Source organism: Rhinolophus hipposideros (genome assembly GCF_964194185.1).
Source record: "Rhinolophus hipposideros genome assembly, chromosome: 9".
NCBI classification, from domain to species: Eukaryota; Metazoa; Chordata; class Mammalia; order Chiroptera; family Rhinolophidae; genus Rhinolophus; species Rhinolophus hipposideros.
In genome coordinates this window covers 109,208-128,958 of record NC_138055.1, presented here as the reverse complement: position 1 = coordinate 128,958, position 19,751 = coordinate 109,208, and the positions used below count along the sequence as shown (strand labels likewise).

Below are 19,751 nucleotides of genomic sequence, written 5' to 3'. Positions count from 1 at the left end.
CCGCGGTCCCGTGACCCGCTGCGCGCGGCCCCGGGGCGGGGAGGGGCGCAGGGCCGGGCGAGCCGGAGCCCGCTCGCACCCGGGGCCGGTCTGGGTTTCCGGGTGCGCGGGTCGCGGCGGGGCGACCGGGGCGGTCCTGCGTGGCGGGGGCGCGGCCGGGCGGGGAGGGGCGCGAGCTCGTCCACTGTGCGCCCGAGGCCGTTGGCTCCCGGGCGCGGGCCTGGGGCGGCGGCGCGCGGCTCGGATGGGCCTCCGGCGTTGGCGCCGGGTGCGCGGGGCTGGCCCGGCCGACCGGACCTCCGGGGCTGGGGCCTGGGGGTCGCTCCCTAGAGGACCTGCGTGCCCGGTGAACCAGCAAACCACTGCTGGCGCTGCCTTCAACAGTGTTTGTGGCGCTTGATTGAAACCGGAGATAGCGAATTCTTCAAACCTTTCGCTCCGCGCATGTCAGTGTGTGTGTTTGTGAGGCCTTAGGGTCTGGTCGGCCTCCAGGGACACCAGTGGGAAACAGCCATGGGAGGAGGAGACGGCTGGGCCTGGCTGGGTCACTGGGCAGCCTTAGACTTCGTCGTTTGGTCCCCAGTTCGTTTAGCTGTCTCAAAGTGAGACGGCGGGCCCTGGAGGGTTGTCAGGTGGGTAATGTTCTCAGTGCGACTGACTGACTGCACCAAGGTCAGTGTAGTAACTGCCCCCACCCCGGTAGCTCCCCTAGGGCAACTCCCCTGTCCCCAACCCTCCCCAGGGCAGCTCTCGGGCCTCAAGTTCCTCCACAAGTTCAGGGCAGCCTCTGGGACCTGGGACCTCAGGAGGAGTAGGACCTGGGCTCCTGGTTGTGCAGGGCTTCCAGTGGTGACTGACCCTGGAGCCAGTGGGAGAGTGGACAGGGCCCTGGAAATGCCTCTGGGACCGGGGTGGGGGGTCAGGACACAGCTTCCACTGTAGCCCAGGCCTCTCTGGGGAGCTGGAATTTTCCTGATGCCTCATGGAAGCTCAAGGCCGGCATTGTTGGGGAGCCAAATCTGAAGGGCAAGGACTCCCAGAGATGGGGCTGCGGACCTCGTGGGGAATGGAAGGGGCCAGTCTCCAGGAGCCATCCCCTTGTGTCACATTCCAGCGTGTTTTCTGGGCTTGTGCGTGGGAGTGGTATGAGGTGGGTGGCCAGCACAGAAAGTTTCTCTGCGGCCCAGAAATCTTTGAACCTATAATTGGAGCGATCACAGCCAGTCAGTGCTGTGAATTGGAGTTTAAAGGAACCAACCCCAAAGCAATTTCTGCTGCAAACTGGGAACTACCCCAGGCAGCAAGGACCCGATTCTCAGAAAGAGCCTGCCGGTGGTTGTGATGTTACAGGAATGGCTGTCACTTTCCCCTGTGATTGGTTTCTGGGGGCAGCTGAGGTGTGTGCACATGGACCTCAGAGCCAGGCCAGCGCTGACCTCTGGGAGGGGGGAGGTGCTTGTGCCGCTGCTCTGGCTCTTCAAAGAGAAGTCTCTGCAGGCATCTGGTCTTTTGGAGATGTGAGCTCTTTTTGGCATTGCTGCAGGAGCTGGCAAGAGGGTCAGCTTGGGACACAGCCCCAATGGGAGGCAGCCCTCCATGGTGTGGGAAATGGGTCTGGACACCTGGGACATTGCTAATTTGGAATTACCACCCCCAGTTGGCAGAGGGACCTTGCGAGGAGTGGTGCAGGTTTGTCTTTCTGCACCTAGGACCCGGTGTGAGAGAGGCCACGATCTCCTGTCCTGCGTGGGTGGCTGGGGGTGGGCAAGCTGCATCAGGAGAACACGGCCCACATGAAGGGATTCTGCAGTGGTTCCTGGGCCTGGCTGATGTGGATACTTGGGACATCAGAGACCATCTGCTCAGGCCCCTGCCTGGCCCCTCACTCTGCTCCATCTTCCTTGCCCTCAGCAACCACCATTCCTGCCCTGCCACCTGGCCCACCCAGGTTGCATTTCCTCCCCCTCAGGCACCCAGAGGGGTGTGGTTGGTCCCAATTCCTTACATGCTCTGCACATTTCAATCAAGGAGAGGGTGGCAGGTGACAAAGATTCTTTGAGCAAACTTCAGTCAAGCTCCTGCACCTTCAAGTAGGCCCATCTGTGCCCTTCCTTGTAAAATCCAGTTTTAACAAGAATCTTCCACCCTCAGTATCTGATAAGGTTCTTGATTTACCCCCACCCCCACCCCAGGTGGTGTCTGATCCCTGGCCTGCCTTCAGCAATAATCCTGCTGGGTGCATTTAGCTAGAACCTCCCTCACCCCTGATGTTTCCTCTTAGTCATTTCCCATCCACTGACCCCACCTGTTCCTTGTAGGGGAGAAAAGTTTTCCTTGACTCTCACAGGATGCCTGGCTGAGTCTGAAAATCAAACTGATGAAGAATGATCAGGAGAAAAGCATACGAATTAATGTTATGTTTTCTGTGACATGGGAGCCTTTGTAAGGAAATGAGGTCCCAGAGAAACAGTTAAACCTGAGTATTTCAGGGGTTGTTTTTTATTAGTTTCAGGTGTACAGGTGTACAAAGCAATGTACTAGACATTTATCATTTATGTCCCTCACACAGTGATACCCCCCCGCCCCCCCTCGTGTTCCAGGTCGAGGCGTGGGAGGTCGCTGCGTGCAGTAGGTGCTCCTCACAGCCCTGCTTCTTCCCTTGCTCTTTGGCAGAAGGGTGTTCCTTTGCCCCAGGCATGGGGGGGCGTTACTCACATGAGGGTTCGATGGCCTGTTTCAGGGGAGTGGTGGGGGTCCGTGACCTTTTGCTTCTGCTGTTTTCTCAAACTCATTCAGCTTAAAACATGCCCAGGTGCCATCCTTTGGGGTAATGTGTCCTGAAACCCATCACTGTCTATCCGTAGTTGCCCGTGCTCAGAATCGAGTCCACCTCTCCCCACTGCAAAATGTCATCGCGGTGGTCCATGCATGTAATGTGACGGCCCTGAATAAAGTCTGCCGATGGCGTCCATGGGAACGGGGGGGGGGGGGCAGCTCCGAGCAGATGGGAGTGCAGTGCCCAGGAGTGGTGTGGCTGTGTGAGGTGGCACTGTGTGGAGGTGCCCCTCAGCTCCGCCCCCTGACTGCAGGTCATTGCATCTTCTGACCTCACTGTGCCTTATCTGGAGGTCTTGACCCCATGGCACGGCTCCGTTCCCATCTTCAGGTCCACTGGGATGTCACTTTCTCAGTGGGGACTTCCCTGCCCCTGCCCCCTCCCCTCTGCCCAGGTGTGAGCTGGGCTCCTGTAAGTGGAGGCTTATAATCGAATGCACTCATCCTGGTTGGTGAGAGGTGTCAACTAATTGACACAGGTGAGACAGACCAGTTGGCACATGGCAAGTGTGTATTATTACTACTGTTACTGTCAGTATGTGGGTGCTGGGTGGTGCTGGGTAGGGGCCATGAGAACTTCCAGGCAGGGAGGGTCTCTATCGTGCAGGGGACTCTGCTCGCTCCGCCATTTGTCGTGCGGAGCAGCCTGCAGGGTCTCTGGTCCCACTCCCCACATAAGAACGCAGGATGTGGTGAGGCCAAAAAGAAACACCCACGGAGCCATAGGTAGGGGAGTCACACCACTATCATCTCACTGGAGGCTGGGTTCACACGACCTGCGACCTGCTGTCCGCCTCTCTACCTGCCCACCCACCAACTTACTCGACACCACTCTCGACTCACTAACCAGCGCAGCCACGGCTGTTCTATCAGTGGCTAATTGGCTAACTGGTTACAACTGTCGGTCAATCAGCCACAGCTGACGGCCATCGACTACCCGAGCCAGCACATTTCCACGTGAGGCTGAGAGCCTGGAAACTGCTCTCTGGGACTCGGTCCCCACAGTCTCCCACAGGGGGCATCTTAGTTGAGGCCAGGTGACAGCAAGGTGTAGAGGTGAAGAGCTTATCAGACAGTCGAGTCACAAGCAGTTCAGGTTTTATGACAGGTGCATGTAAAGGGAAGGACCCCAAAACCACCCAGGGCAGGAGGGAGTATCAGTCTCAGACCAGATACAGAAACCACTTCTGCGGACAGATCACTCCTGTGAATGACACCCAGGTGGGCGGCCGACTGGTCCCCAAAACCATCCATACATCATTAAAGCTCATCAGCCCATCACATGAGCATTTTATCAGGAATGTTAATTTCGTCCCAGAAGGAATTCTGCCCAGCCCAGGTGTGGGACAGTGTTTTCTTTCCGGTGCTTTCAAGGAACTAGAGCTTGGAAAGCGCATCTTCTCCAGCAGATCCAATGGTCCCCGAAGTGGCTGCAGGCAGCAGACCCTGGACTCAGTCAGCCAGGACGTCTGCTACACAGCCGTGTGGCCTGGCGTGGCGGGCTGGGAGGCAGCCGGCATCATGCAGGCACAGGGCTTGGGGAAGTTGGTCCTCCATCCAGCAGACCTGATGGTGAGCACAGGTTCTGGATCCAGGGGGCTGGGTGGTGCTGACCGTCTGTGCTCTAATTAACACCCACGTGAGTGCAGCTGACATGCTGGAAACTCCTTGGTTTAATGGAGAAACAGGCATCCAAAAGCTGAGAGAGACAGGAGTATATTGTACTTGACGTGCTCAGTTGTCCTCCCATTGTCCTCTGAGAGGGCCTGAGGACACCCCCCTTCAAGACATGAAGGGCGTACTTTGGAGTAATGAGGGGCAGCAACAGCTCAGAAGGGCTCTGGGAGGCTGGCCTCTGTAGGGCGGAATGAAATGGAGTGAAGAGATACTGGGGTGGCAGAGGCCATGTGGCCAGGCAGGCATGGTCACCATGATGGTCAAGAAGAATGCTGTGGTCTCTGAGACCTTTGGCTCACTGGCCGTGGAGTCACCCTTGGAACAAAAACAGGGCAGTGTCAGTGCAGATGGGAGTGGCGGCGGAAAGATCCTCGTCTCAGGAACGTGGCCCTGAGGAACTCACAATGCAGGAGAGTCAGCGTCCCTTCCAATTCCTGGACATGAGTCATTCGCAGACCCGAGGCCCCACCAGAGGGAAAGACCTGGCGGAAATACCCAAGGCTGGACTGTCTTCCCCTGGCCTCCCCCGCAGGGAGCTGCTGACTCTGCCCAAAATGGCTGCTCCCTGTCAGGGGGCGGGCACCTCAGGCTCTCAGGGGTTGTTGGTCTCTGGCTCTGAGCTAGTGCCACTTCCCAGACTGATTCCCCACCCCCTCCTCAGTCTGTTGATCAGAGGGGGAATTTGGAGGTCAGATGAAACATGCATTGTAGGCCACAATAGACACAGCAGGTATGTGACTATCGTGTTAATTTCTCCGGTTCACATATCGTTTGGATAGATGCACTGAGCAGATGGCTGACACTTCCTGCTGACCCAGGCAAGGTCTCTCCAGCTGGGAAGCCCAGTGGAGGCTCCGAGCTCCCCTCCCCTTCTGGTGTTGAGAAAACACCAGCTACTTTGACAGCTAACCCCCAAATGTCAGTGACTGAGTACAATAGATGTTTGTTTCTTGCTCACAGAGAGTCCAGTATGCAATGTGAGCAGGGATGGGGGAGGGACTCCCTGCTTCACACAGTCATTTAGGGTCCCAGGCCAAAGGAAGTGCTGCCATTTTTGACATGTGGATTTAAGGTCACCATGGAAGGGAGAAGAGCATGCCCTCAGGGATAGGCAAGAGGCATTGTGGGTCAGACCTGGGAGTGGCGCACGACATTTCTGCCCAAGTCGATTCCAGAACCCCGTGACGTGGCCCAACCTAGACGCAAAAGGGACTGGGGAGTACAGAGCTGGGCTAGGAGGTGTGGTCTGCTGCAGCCAGCAGTTGGGGCATCAGCTTTCTGACACCTCAGTTTGCTGACTCTGGCAACAAGAGTAACTCCTCAGGGACCAGCTCTATGGTGGTGTTGGGGGAGAGTGTATTTCTAGAAGCTCAGACTAGATGTTTCAGTCCTCCCAATGACTTTGTGGGCACGAATTCCATGTATTAAATCCCTTTCTGCTCAGACTAGCCACACAGGGTCTGTGATCTACACCCAAATCCTAGCTTCTACAATCAGTGAGATGAGAGGTCACAGAACTGGGAGGCCATGGTGTGAGGAATGGAGATGGGTGACGTCAGAACTTGGATGAGCAGGCGACCCATGAGCAGGGCGCCAAGGTTCGCAGGGAATGAAAACATGTTGACCAGGTGGGACCCATCTGATCACTGCTCTATTGGTAGTGCCTCATACTTTGGGGGTTGTGTGCGTGTGTGTGATAAATGTTTTCAAATGCAGTATATTCTTCTGTTCATTTATGGGTTCATTTAATATCTCTCCAGCAAAAACATCATTATATGTGCTGGCTATGTAGCTGAATAAGAAAAACAATTCCACCAATATAATCTAAAACTCCTCTATTGCAAAGCACTTGGAAATGCTCCTCTATTGCAAAGCACTTGGATAAAAATATAATAAACATTCTTTTAAATGTACAGCTGAGCTTGAAAGAAAGCAAGAGAGATCCCCCGAGACAAAATGAAGTGGAAATGAAAGGCAACAGAGTAAGCAATCTAGATTCTCACACAAAGTCAGGACTTTTAAAGACCCATAATTTCAGTGCAAAGCTAGAAAGACTAGGGAAAACAACCCTGCTTTGTAGGAAAGAAATGAAAGATTTTGTAATGGCCTCACCACAGATGGAAATCGAATCTCCCTCAAAATTCATAAGTATAGATTTACCTTCAAATGGGTATGGATTTTAAATACATGCTACCTGGGTGGTTTAGAATTAGTTGAAGTGGTTGCAGGTTGGCAACAGTGAGGTGCCTGGTGGGAGCACGTGCACACCTTCTTTGGAGGCCTCCAGTCGCAGCTTAGTCCCTCCTGGTTCCCACAGACTGGATTCGCCAAACATGAGATCACAGTCTAAAATCACAAAACATGTAAGTAAAATATTCACAGACATAAAAGATTGAAAACCTGAACAAGGAATGAGAAACTACTGGAAAGAATCAGAAAAGAAAAAGAAAAGCATCTGATAGATTTGAAAGGGAAGAAAACATAATTTTAGAAATGAAAAATATAAGAATTGAAATTTCAATGGGTGAGTTAAATAGCAGACTAGACACAGCTGAGAATTATTGTACTAGAAGATCAGTCTGAAGAAATTACTCCAAATACAAAATAGATAGACTAGGAGATGAGTACCCTTTGCAGAAGTTAGAATGAGAAGGCCTAGAATACTGAAAAAAATTTTAATCTTTAAAAAAATTTCACACTTTACAATTTTATGAAATATATTCATAATGTTGTGGGACCATCACCACTATCCATTTCCAGAACTCTTTCATCATCCTAAACAGAAACTCTACCCATTAAACAGTAACTCCCTATTCTCTCCCCCGACCCCCAGCCCCTGTAACCTCCATTCTGTTTCCTGTCTCTATGAAACTGTATTCCAGATACTTCATATAAGTAAAGTCATATAATGTTTGTCCTTTTGTGAATGGCTTATTTCACTTCATGTAATGTTTTCAAGGTTCATCCATGAGGTCTAATATATGTTTAATAGGAGATACCGAGGAGACATAATATTCAAAAAGATAATAGCAGAGAATGTCCAGATTTGATGAAAGACATAACTCCTTAGATTCAAGAATCACAACAAATCCCAAACAGAATAACTAAAACTAGCCAATATAAGGCAATACAAAGAAATAAAAGGCATAAAAATTTCAAAAGGAGGAAGTATTGTGCTATTTGCTGATGACCTGATTATTAATGTAGAAAATCCTAAGGAACGTATAAAAATGCTTCTGTAACTAAGTGAATTTCACAAGGCTACAGACTACAAAGTTTATACACAAAATCAGTTGTATTTTTATGTACTAGCAACCAAAAATTATAAAATAATACTAAAAAATTTCATTTGCAGTAATGTGAAATAAAATTCTCAGGAATAAATGTAACAAAAATGTGCAAGAACTCTACCCTGAAAACTACTAAGCCTTGCTGAGATAAATTAAGACCAAGATAAATGATAGCATATACTGTGTTCATATATTGGAAGAATCAATACTCTTAAGATGTCCATGCTCTCTAAATATAATTATAGATTTATAGAATGCTATACCAATCAAGTTCCCAGCAGGTTGTTTTTGTAGAAATTGACAGCTTGATTCTAAAATTTACGTAGAAATGAAAATGACCTAGAATAGCCAACAAAATTTAAAAAGAACAAAGTTGTAGGATTTATGCTAACTGATTTCAAGATGTACTACAAAGTTATAGAAACTAAGAGTGTGGTATTAGAGAAAGTATATAAATATAGATAAATGGGAAAAGAATAGAAAGTTCTGGAATAAACCCTCATGTATGTGGTAAACTGATTTTCAACAAAAGTGCAGAGGCAATTCAGTGGGAAAGGAAAGTTTTTTCAAAAATGGTGCTGGGACGTCCTTAGAGGAGTCAAATCCATAGAGACAGAGAGCAGAATAGTGGTTCCCAGGGGCTGGGGACGGGGGAGGAGAGTGAGTGTTTAATGGACACAGAGATTCTGTTTGGGAAGATGAGAAAGATCTGAAGATGGATGGTGGTGATGGCTGCACAGCAATGTAAATGTACTTAGTGACACTGAACTGTACCCTTAAACATGGTTAAAATGGTAAATTTTATTATATATATTTCACCACAATAAAAATACTTTAAAATATTTTTTAAGTGTTCTGAAACAATCGGACATCCATAAAGGGGAAATACAAACATCAACATTTTCTGGACATCACAAACAAAATTTAACTTTAAATTAAATCACAGACCTAAACGTAAACGTTAAAACTACAACTTCTGGGGTGGTCGATGGCTCAGTTGGTTAGAGCGTGAGCTCTGAACAACGGGGTTGCTGGTTTGAGCTGCGCCCTCCACAACTAGATTAAAGGACAGCGACTTGGAGCTGATAGGCCCTGGAGAAGCACACTGTTCCCCAATATTCCCCTCCCCCAAAGTCCATGTATTTTTAAAAAACTACAACTTCTACATGAAAACACAGGAGAAAATTTCTGTGCTTTTGCGGTAGGGAAAGATTTCTTAGAACACACAGAATATGAACAATAATGGGGAAAATGGATTCTATAATCATGAAAAACTCTTGTTCTTTGAAAGAGACTATTGTGAAAGTGAAAAGGTAAGCCACAAAATTAGAGAACTTTTGCAGTACACATATCTAACAAAAAATTTGTATCCAGATTATATAAAGAGCTCCTAAATTATAATAGGTCAAACAACCCAGTTTTAAAAAAATAGGCAGTAGGGGCTGGCCCGGTGGCTCAGGCGGTTAGAGCTCCGTGCTCCTAACTCCGAAGGCTGCTGGTTCGATTCCCACATGGGCCAGTGGGCTCTCAACCACAAGGTTGCCAGTTCAATTCCTCCACTCCCGCAAGGGATGGTGGGCTCCGCCCCCTGCAACTAAGATTGAACAGGCACCTTGAGCTGAGCTGCTTCCCGGATGGCTCGGTTGGAGCATGTCCTCTCAACCACAAGGTTGCCGGTTTCGACTCCCGCAAGGGACGGTGGGCTGTGCCCCCTGCAACTAGCAATGGCAACTGGACCTGGAGCTGGGCTGCGCCCTCCACAACTAAGACTGAAAGGACAACAACTTGAAGCTGAACGGCACCTTCCACAACTAAGATTGAAAGGACAACAACTTGACTTGGAAAAAAGTCCTGGAAGTACACACTATTCCCCAATAAAGTCCTGTTCCCCTTCCCCAATAAAAAAATCTTTAAAAAAAAATGGGCAGTAGACTGAACAGACACTTCACAAAAGAAGACATGTGAATGGTCAATAAGCACATGAAAAGAGGCTCCATTTCATTAGTCATCAGGGAGATGCAAATTTAAACACACAAAGGAATACCCAGACACATTCAGTAACATGGCTACAATAAAAAAGACAGGCAATACCAAGTGTTGGCAAGGATGTGGAGGACCTGGCAAAAGATGAAATGAAATGGTACTACCATGCTGGAACATTGCTTGCCAATCTCTTGAAAAGTTAGCACACGTCTACCGTAAGACATAGCTACTCTATTCCTAAATAGATGCCCAAGAGAAATGAAAGCATGAGTCCACACAAAAACTGTACTCAATGTTCGTAGCAGTTTCATTCATAATTGTCCCAAACTGGAAACAACCCAAATATGCCCATAACAGACGACTTGATAAGCAAAATGTGGTATTTTGATAAAAGGGAATACACGTGAACATAAAGAACAGACTGAGTGGGACTGATCCTTGGGAGGGCTTCTCTTTGGGACGAGGGTGGGCCTGGGGACTCGCTGGCAGAAAGTGAGAAAGTCCAGATGGAGGGGCTAGGTGCCACCCTTTTGTAAACAGCTAAGCCTTTGCTGCAGGGACAGCTCCACCTCCACAGCCCCTCCATCTACTTGGGGACAGCTGTGTGCCCTGGCGGGGGCGTCAGCAGAGCCCCTTCTCCCCCCACCCCACCCGCACTCCAGCAGGACCCACTGTGCTGAGCCGGTCTCTTCCCCAGCAGGCATCCACATCATTTGGGCTGTGTGGCCAAGTCTTCAGCTTCTATTGGCCTTTCCACTTCCTGATCCTCTCTGCATTGTCTCCCAGAGGTTCCTTTAAATTATTACTTCGTAATCCATGTGCCTGTCTTCCAGCACTAAGGTGGGCTTATTTAAAAATATACTTTGTTCTTTTTAACACTAACGTATTGTATACTTAAAAATGGCCATGATGGTAAACTTTATGTTCTGTATTTTTACAAGAATAATAATAATAATAATAATAATAATAATAATAATAAACCCCAAACCTCTTGAATAGAAAGTGATCTTTGGGAGGAAGGAAACATGGGAGAGAAAATCCATAGTCTTGAAAGAAAAAGTAATTGGAACCCTAAATGTCAAATTAACTAGGCAGATATTCCTCACTTTAAATTTTGCTGTTAAAACAGCATTTGAAATCTAATGGTCTTCCGAAGAACAGACAGCCGAGTTCAGCCTCACTCTGCTCTGTCACTGCATGTGAAGGGCGCTCATTAGAATGCACTTCTTGGTGGAGATAACAGAAACCAGCTTTGTGATGATAATAAAAACTTGAGTGTTTACTCCTACAGAAGTCCTGGGCTAGAGGTGCTCCTCTGAGGTTTACAATGTACCAGGAGTACAGTAAGCATTTTCCCTCCACGTTTCTCCACTACCTCACACAATGGCCTAGGAGGCCAGGCACATGTGAGTGAGCCCAGAAGGCAGGCACCTGGCCTCCTACCCAGCCTGAAAAAAGGCCAGAATGAATGAGGGTATGAAGCAATTCCTGCCATTGTCCCCAACTTACAGAGCATACACAGAGACACAGGGAGGCTAAGAAGCTTTCCCAGGCTGCCTGGGTGCTTGGGGCTGAGCTGGGATTCTAATCCAGGTAGCTGCCCCACAGCTATGCCTTCAGCCTCTGCATTATGTGGGCTTGCAACAGAGAAGAGATATTTATTGGCTCTTAAAACCAAATGCAAGAAAATCCTAAGTGCTATCAGATTCCAGGGACTAAATTTAGGGACTCAACCCGCTTCAGAACCATCCTTGTCTCCCATATTTATATTTCTTTCAGTGTTGCTTTCTTCTCAAGGCTGGTCTTTGGTCACCACTAGCTGCTAAGTTCACATCTCTCCTATGTATCCAAAGACTGGAAAAAGAGTTTCTTTTTCTACTGATGAGAGGGGCAGGATTCTTACTGGCCCTACTGGGGTCACAGGCCAACTGCCATGGTTCAAATCCTGGTTTCTGTACTGACTAGCCATACGTAAGTTTGGACAAGTTACTTGCTCTAGTTTGCTTTTGTTTCCTCATCTTTTAAATGAGGACAAACGACGGGGCTTGCTCAGTGATTCTGTAATGACTAAATGAGTTGATACATGTCATACACTTAGAATGACATGTAGCACTCAAAAACCTTAGTGAGTAATCTATTTTCATTAATTCGGATTGCATATTGCTTTTTTATTTAAGCAATTTTCACAAAGTCTTGTGGTGGTCTCCCTGTGGAGTACTAACCGTTGCCTGTCTCCATCATCTATGGAGTCCGAGTTATATTACCCTTTGTAGTCCCCACGGCAACCAAAACAAGAAATTAATATAAAAGAAGCCCCAGGCTAGTGGCCTTCCTCAGAAGGGACACATCTTAGCTGCTCAGGATTCCCTGATATGCAGCTCCAAATGAGTTCACAATCCAAACACAAAATTCTCACAGAAATAATCTACCATGAGTGAGAGTCAGTAGGCAACACAGAGAGCAGGATTAGACCACCAAAAATTTCACATAATGGAACTATTGACTAGAATTAAAAAGTAAATATTTTTGAAATGATTAAAGACAGAAGAAATTTTAAAATTGATTAAATTAACAAAGACAATATAAAGAAAAAGCAGGACAGATTTGATAATGGACCAAAATAGGGTTGCTAGAAACAAAATCTATGATTATTGAAATTGAAAGCCCTATGAAGAAAAACAAAATAGAAAATAAAACAAAAAACAAAACAAACAAAACCCCTATGGATGTGATTAACAGCAGATTAAACACAATCAAAGAAAGAATTAGAGAGATGGAAGTCAGAATTAGGAAAATTATCCAGAAAACAGCACACAGAGAGAAAAATCTTCAAAGTATTGAGAGGAATATAATTGTCAATGTATAATTCTACACTGGCTAAATTATCATTCAAGAATTGGTGTGAAATAAGACATTTCAAAGGCTGAAGGAATTTGTCACTATTGGACATTCATTTAAAAAAAAAATTCTATAGTATGTACTTTCAAGAAGAAGAAAATTCAACCCAGAAGGAAAGAATGACATGTAAGAAGAAATAGTGGGTGTGGCTGGTTAGCTCAGTTTGTCAGAACACGGTGCTCTTAACAAGATTGCCGGTTTGATCCCCACATGGGCCAGTGTGAGCTTCACCCTCAACTAGATTGAAACAACTACTTGCCTTGGAGCTGATGGGTCCTGGAAAAACACACTTAAAATAAATAAAAGTTAAAAAAAAGAAGAAATAGTGAGTAAAGAAACTGATTAACATGTGGCTAAATCTAAACAAGCATTCACTTTGTGACAGTGATAGTAATAAGACTAATAATTTGGAGGTCAAAAACAACAAACAAAAACCTGTGTGATGAGGAGTGATTACAGTTAAAGTATTCTATTTTTTTTGAAGGGTAATGAAATTACATCTTTATTATATTCTTTTTTAAAAAATTTTTTAAATTAGTTTCAGGTGCACAAGACAAGGTAATACTTAGACGTTCATCATTTATATCCCTCACACTGTGGGCCCCCCTCCCCCCATCCACTATCCCTCCGAGCTTGCACTGAGCCATCACATTATATATATAAAATTATAGTTGGCATTCATTAATGTTTAGCTTCTGGTATACAATGCCATGATCAGGCATCCACAGTATCCCTGAGGTGGTCTCCCAAATGGGACCATCGGATATCCTACAAAATCTTTACATTATTGATTACATTCCCCAAATTAATTTTCAAAAACCCTGAGGCCATCTTGTGGTTACCAGCTGTTTCCTAATCCCTTCACCTTCCCCTTTATCCCCCCACCCCCGCCCATCTAACAACTCTCAGTTTTTCCTCTTTGTCTCCAAAACTGTTTCTGATTAGTTCATTTACTTATTCTTTTCTTTAGATTCCGCATATAAGTGAGATCATATAGTACTTGTCTTTCTCTTTCTGACTTATTTCACTTAACATAATGTTCTCTAGATCCATCCATGTTGTTGCAAATGGTAAGATTTCTTTCTTCTTTATGGCTGCGTAATACTCCATACAGTTAAAGTATTCTAAAGTCTTACTATTACATGGAAGAAAGGTAGGATATTAATGAAGTCTAGCCCTTGTTAATTGTGCATGTTGAAAATTTAAGTGTATTTATGACAAAGATTGACAGAGAATGCATCACTTCCAAACCAATGGAAGTTGAGGAAAAGGGGAATAAGGAAAACTTGGTGAATTGAACAGAGGGCAGAAAAGGAGAAAAGAGAAGCACAGAGCAAAAGACAGACAACACAAAACAAGATGGTAAAAATAATTTAAAATATATCATTAGCCATAATAAACACACCATTAAAGGTTAAAAATTGTAAGATTTACTTTTTAAAAAAAATCTAGCTACAAATATTATTTACCAGAAGCACACCTAAGTATATAGGACATAAAAGGAAGATAATGGGGGAATATATATATATTTGATACAGAAAAAAGTGGTGTGGCTATATTAATTATTGGAAAGAATAAAATTAAGGCAAAAAGAATTGTGAGGGATCAAGAGTGGTACCATATAATGATAAAAGGAAAATTTTGTCAGGAAGCTATAATAATCCTAAACCTGTTAGTATTTAAAAACAAGTCCCCAAATAGGCAAAATTTCACGGAGAGATTGCTAAAGCCACTGTCAAGCAGATGGAAAATTAGAAGGGGCACAGAATATTTGAATAATACAATTAACAAGCTATCAATGGAATATGTATATCCTTGCATCCAATAATTGCTGTTAAACAGATAGGACAGCTTTACAAAAATAGACCATGCATATGGCCGCAAAGAAAAGTCTTCACAGAATCCCCAAAGGCCAGCACTGAGCAGACCATCTCCTCTGACCATAATGCGACAAAATAGGAAATCAGTGTTTAGGATTAGTCCTCCCTCCAAGAGTATTCATTTGAAAATTTAAATAAGTATATTTTTCAGTAATTCCCAAGCCAAAAAAATATATTGATGTTAGAAAATCAGAACGAGATGAAATTAAAAATACTACTCATCAAAACTTACGGGATGGGACTACAGTGGCACTTGGAAGTTTATAGCTTTAGATGCTCATTGTCAGAAGAGAGAGAGACCAGAAGTAGAGTTAAGTGTTTTCAAGAAATTAGAAAAGGAATCATAACAAAATAAAAGGAAAAGTGGAGAAAAATAAGCAGAACACAATAAAATAGAGATGATTAACAAAATGAGAAGCTGATTCTTTAAAAATAGATTTCTATTCCTAGAAAAATAAAATTTAACAAATCAAACCCAGGATGAAATAGGACCTACATACACTGAGAGATACTAACAACTAGAAGCAATAAAAAGTTTACTCACATGAGACCCCTGATCCAGTTTATAGTCAACTGAGCAGCCAGGATTCCTGCCTCATGCCAAGTGCTCTGGAGCTGGGGAGAGGGTCTGATCTGAAGAGAGGAAGCTGGGTGTGAACAGCTTACAAATGCAGGTGGAAGCTTTGATTTGTGCATTGAGCACCCACTGCGCACCAGGCACTCCCTGTCCCAGGGCCAAGGACATCCGTGAACTGGCAAAGCACAGGGAGCCTACCTTCTGCTGGGGAAGACAGGTACTGAACAGTGAACAACTAACAGGTGAATTACAGTGGGTTACAAGACAGCATATGCTGTGAAAGAAAGAGAAGTAGGTCAGGGTGTGGGGTGGAGGCCCATGGGGTGGGGGTGGGGGGTACTTGGGGAAAGACTGTAGACTGGGGAAAAGGGAAGCGCAGGTGGGGAGGGCCTGACAGGGAGAACTACACTGGTCCCATGAGTTGTCATGGAAACCAAGGGGAGTGAGGGTTCAAGGGGAATCAGGTGAGATAGGAGAGAAAGCACAAGGCTGACTGGGGCCAGGTCACTGTGGCTGAGGCGGGTGGGAGGGGAGGAGAGGGAGGGCCACGGGTGAGGAAGAGGGCCCCAGGAGTGTAGCAAGGTGTGATGCATGAGGGGGACACTCCTGAGCTCAACTGAGGCTCAGATGAGGCAAATGACTCTGCCAGGAGTCCACCGGGAGGGCCAGGCCTTGGACCCAGTGAGGGTCTGGGGCAGCAAGGGCGGCCGAGTGAATGCTGGACCTTTGCTGGGCCTGTGGGTCTGGGGCAGCTGTGGGGCGGTGGGCTGGGGTAGCTAGGCCTGGGATTGCCCTGTACCAGGCACTGTTGTGTGTTTTGCCCACATGAGCTCCTCCAGGCCCTCTGAAGCCTGTTTGTGTCTGAATCCCTGTGGTGGGAGAATACGGAGAACAAGCGTGGTTGGTGAGGATGGACCTTTCTGGAATCCTGGTCCTGATGGAAGGAGTGAGACCATGGGGCCTGGTAAACCCTCATCTTCAAAGACAGACTAGAGAGCAGAGGGGGCAGGCCTGGGCGGGGAGGTAGGCAGGGGCAGTTAAAGGGTTCTGTGCCTACGAAGTGGCTTCTGGGGGACCTACTGCCGGAGGGGTGGTCAGGGGCTGCTCAGGGCGCATGGGGGAGATGAGGAGGAGGCCGGGTTCTTTTATTCTCCACAAAATAAAGGGCACAGACGCCCTGCCCCTTGGCTTCCGCCTCTAAATCCACCACGTTGCAGGGACGGAGGCCGTAATGTGGGTACGGTGCTTCTGGGAGTGTTATTTTTGCTGCTGCCGAGGTGGTGGTGCCGGGGGAGTGTGCAGCTCGGATTCCTTCATTATGAGCCCATCTTATGTGCCAGGCTCTCTGTGGAACCAGCGCTGAGCCCAGCTGAGCCTGGAGACACGAGTGTGTTGGTTGCTTATCAGCAAAGATATGAGGTTTTCTCCCGAGAGGCTGAACAGCCACCGCACAGGGCTAGAGTGAGGAGGCCTGGGCGGGCTGAAGGGCTCCCTGAGGTCCAGGCTGGGTGTGCAGGCAGGCGGGTGGCCACCCAGGCCCAGGGCAGCTTTGCAGGGAGGTCTCAGAGGCCTTAGGCTGCTGAGTCTGGGTGTGGAGAGGTACAGCCTCCTCCCTGCTGCTCCCTCAGAGTCACGGACTCTGGTGAGAATGTCCACAGTCTGGCAGTGGTCCCAGGGGTGTGAAAGGCTGGAGACTGAGAGTAAAGGCAGGTGGAGGTGGTTGTAGGAGGGGTGGCAGGGCAGCTGTGGGTGACTTGGGGAAGGGAGGAAGCAGGGAAGGGGCAGGAAGATGGTGGAGACACTGAGGGTGGGAAGCACGTTTCCTCTCCAGGGCTGGGTCAGGAAATCCAACCCTCGTGCTTCCCAAGGTGCTTCCTGCAGATAAATGGGTTTCCAACAGCCCCTTCCTGCTCCCCCCTTTCCCCACCCCTCCCATCCTGTCCCAGCCCCCAGGGGACCCTCAGCTCCCTCACTCATGCCAAGCCAATGGCCTTGGGAAGAGCCTAGACAGGGGTGGGAGGTCTGGGCATCAGGCCACACTTCCCGGCAGGGAGGGTCCGCCAGGCTTGGGGAGAAAGCAGGACCAGGCCCACAGACAGCACTGGACATTCGGCTCTGAGTGGTCAGTGGGGTCCTGGGATGCAGAGATTTTTCCTAAAGGGGTGGTGGTGGTGGTGGGGGGGAGAGTGCCAGGCTCCCTCAGGGGTCAGAGCAGGTCCTTGGGAAGGGGGCCTGGCTCTGGGGTGGAGGCACAGGGATGGGTATGGGGGCGGTTGTGGTGACCAGGTAGGGTCAAGGTGGCTCTGTGGGGAGTGAGCTTTCTGGGAGGAGGTGTCCAACACTGTCCCCTATGGGTCTAGGGTGTTTCTAGGTTGCCTTGGGAAGGGGTGGAGAGGTTTTGTGTGTATGTGGGTTCATTCAAGTTTATTCCTGGGAGGCTCAGGAATCCGGGGCTGTTGTAGCAGGGGGGCTAGGGTGGGGGGGAAGCTGGGGTCAGCCAGCTTTCCACCAGGCTCCTGAGGGTGTCCCTGTGCTGAGCTGTTCTCTGAAGGTTGCCAAGTGTGTCCTCGGGGAGGGTGAGCAGCTCTGCTAGGAGGACCAGAGCCTGTTTTTCTGGGGGGAGTCAAGGCACGTTGTGGGAGTCAGAGACGGTTTCTCCAGAGATCAGGGATATTGCGATGTTTTGTGGCTGCTTTGCTCTCAGGAGTCTTGGGAGCACAGTTTTCGCAGCACTGGGGTAGTTCTGTGAGGCTCACCAGGGTTGGGGGCGCCCGGCACGCTCCATTGGGGTGGTGGTGCCTGAGCTAGTTTCTTCACTGCGCTCCCCTGTCCTCCGCCCACTCATCACCCCCTCCCGCGTTGCCACGACAACGCATAAAACTAAAATTCACTTCCCCGTCGCAGGTGGAGACTAGTAGCGCCCCCTCCCCTAAGCCCTTCCTCATAGGTCGCGCCCCATCCTGTCGTCGCTAAGGTGACGAGGAGGGGGCTACAGACGTTGGATCTAGGCGGACCTGGGAGCCTGGAGAAGGGGGACAGGGAGAGGCGGGCTTGTGTCCGGAGCGAACTCCCCAAACTCGGCTAGGGGTGGGGGCGCCGCACTGAGCACTGTTCCGCGTGGTGGGGCTCATTGTCTCTAGCAGTGGGAGGGCACCAGCCCCAACCCCGTCCGAGGTCTCCACCGTCCTAACCCAAGACTGGGGCTGGATCGGTCCCTTCACGTCCCCCGGACCTCGAGTGGGGTGGGGCGGGGCGGGGTGGGGAGGTCGGCAGAGTGGGGCAGAAGCCGCCACCCCCGGAAACTCATTCTGGTTTTCTCTCCCCTTCCCGCCCTACCTCTGATCCTCGTGCCCGACGCGGCCCCCACCCCAGCTCGGGGACTCTCCTCGCCTCCTCTTCCCCGGTGGTCCGCGGAGGCTCGCTGCTCAGCCAGCCCCCAAAGCAAGGCCTAGGGCTCCCCCGCCCCCGGTACACCCTCCCGCACGAACCCTCCTACCTGACCTCAGGACCCCGCATAGTCCCCCGCCCCCGGCACAGCCCGGGGCCACCCCCGCTTCTCTCCCGCCGCAGCCCCTCCCCCTTCCCCGCCCCCGGGAAGGCCCCCTCCCCCTTCCCCCGCCCCCGGGGAAGGCAGGCGCCGCGCCGCGCCGGGGCCCATGCAGCTGAGCCGCGTCGCCGCCGCCGCTCCTGCGGGGCCCTCGGCGCCGCTGTCCCCCGCGCCGGCCCCGGCCCCAGCCCCCCCCGGCCCCCTCCCGCACAGCGCGGCCGACGGGGCTCCGGCGGGGGGCAAGGGGGGGCCGGGGAGCCGCGCGGAATCCCCGTGCGCCCCGCTCCGGGCCGCGAGCAGCCCGGGCCCCGGCCCCTGCGTGGGGATGGACGGCCCCGGGGCCAGCGCCGTGGTCGTGCGCGTCGGCATCCCGGACCTTCAGCAGACGGTGAGCCCCGCCGCCCCGGTCACCGCGGCGCCCCCGCCCTCCTCGCCCAGCCCCCCACCGGCGTGCTCCGAGCGGGGCGCGGGAGATCCCGGGCCAGCGGCTACTTACCCCTCCCCCGCCACCTCCGCCGGGACCCTCCCCATCTCCCGCCGGGGGCGGGGTCCGGGGAAGCACCGCCCTCGGAGGCGGGGCCTCGCCCTCTGGACGCGGAGGAGCGGGGTCCGTGGCGTGGGCTCCCGAGCCCGAGGTTCCCGCGGGGACCCCGGGACTTGATGCCCTGCGCGTTGCCGGGCAGGGCCGGTCGGCGCTCACGAGCCCGCTCCGCCGCAGAAGTGCCTGCGCCTGGACCCGGCCGCGCCCGTGTGGGCCGCCAAGCAGCGCGTGCTCTGCGCCCTCAACCACAGCCTCCAGGACGCGCTCAACTACGGGCTCTTCCAGCCGCCCTCCCGGGGCCGCGCTGGCAAGTTCCTGGACGAGGAGCGGCTCCTGCAGGATTACCCGCCGAACCTGGACACGCCCCTGCCCTACCTGGAGGTGAGCCGCGGCCGGGGCGGAAGGAGAGCGCGCGGGGCGCGGAGTTAGTGCCGAAGCGGTGGGGGGTTGTCTGCCGCGCGGTGGGCGGGGCCTGCAGTCCGCCGCAGGTGCGGTGGGAGCCCCGAGCGCGGTCCCGCGGGGG

General features: G+C 50.3%; 1 protein-coding gene and 1 long non-coding RNA gene across 6 annotated transcripts in view; one reads left to right on the top strand and one right to left on the bottom strand.

Moving 5' to 3' along the window:
• Positions 1 to 2,472: 2,472 nt before the first annotated feature.
• On the bottom strand, positions 2,473 to 19,408 carry LOC308501673. 4 transcript variants are annotated; one of them, XR_013993938.1, is made up of 4 exons: positions 19,184 to 19,408; positions 15,108 to 15,196; positions 6,781 to 6,858; positions 2,473 to 4,827 (listed from the first exon to the last, which is right to left on the bottom strand). It is a non-coding gene; the product is annotated as an uncharacterized lncRNA (long non-coding RNA). The 4 variants fall into 4 exon arrangements; XR_013993939.1 differs by having other exon boundaries at positions 6,707 to 6,858; positions 19,184 to 19,351; XR_013993940.1 differs by lacking the exon at positions 19,184 to 19,408 and adding an exon at positions 18,477 to 18,623 and having other exon boundaries at positions 6,707 to 6,858.
• The window catches only part of SHANK3 (SH3 and multiple ankyrin repeat domains 3), a 46,477-nt gene continuing 45,475 nt past the window's right edge, over positions 18,750 to 19,751 (top strand). For both annotated transcript variants that reach the window (XM_081058384.1, XM_081058383.1), the window contains exons 1-2: positions 18,750 to 19,075; positions 19,406 to 19,609. In XM_081058384.1, coding sequence (XP_080914510.1) covers positions 18,797 to 19,075; positions 19,406 to 19,609 — 483 coding nt within the window. In that variant the 5' untranslated portion in view covers positions 18,750 to 18,796. The remainder of the gene's footprint in view (positions 19,076 to 19,405; positions 19,610 to 19,751) is intronic.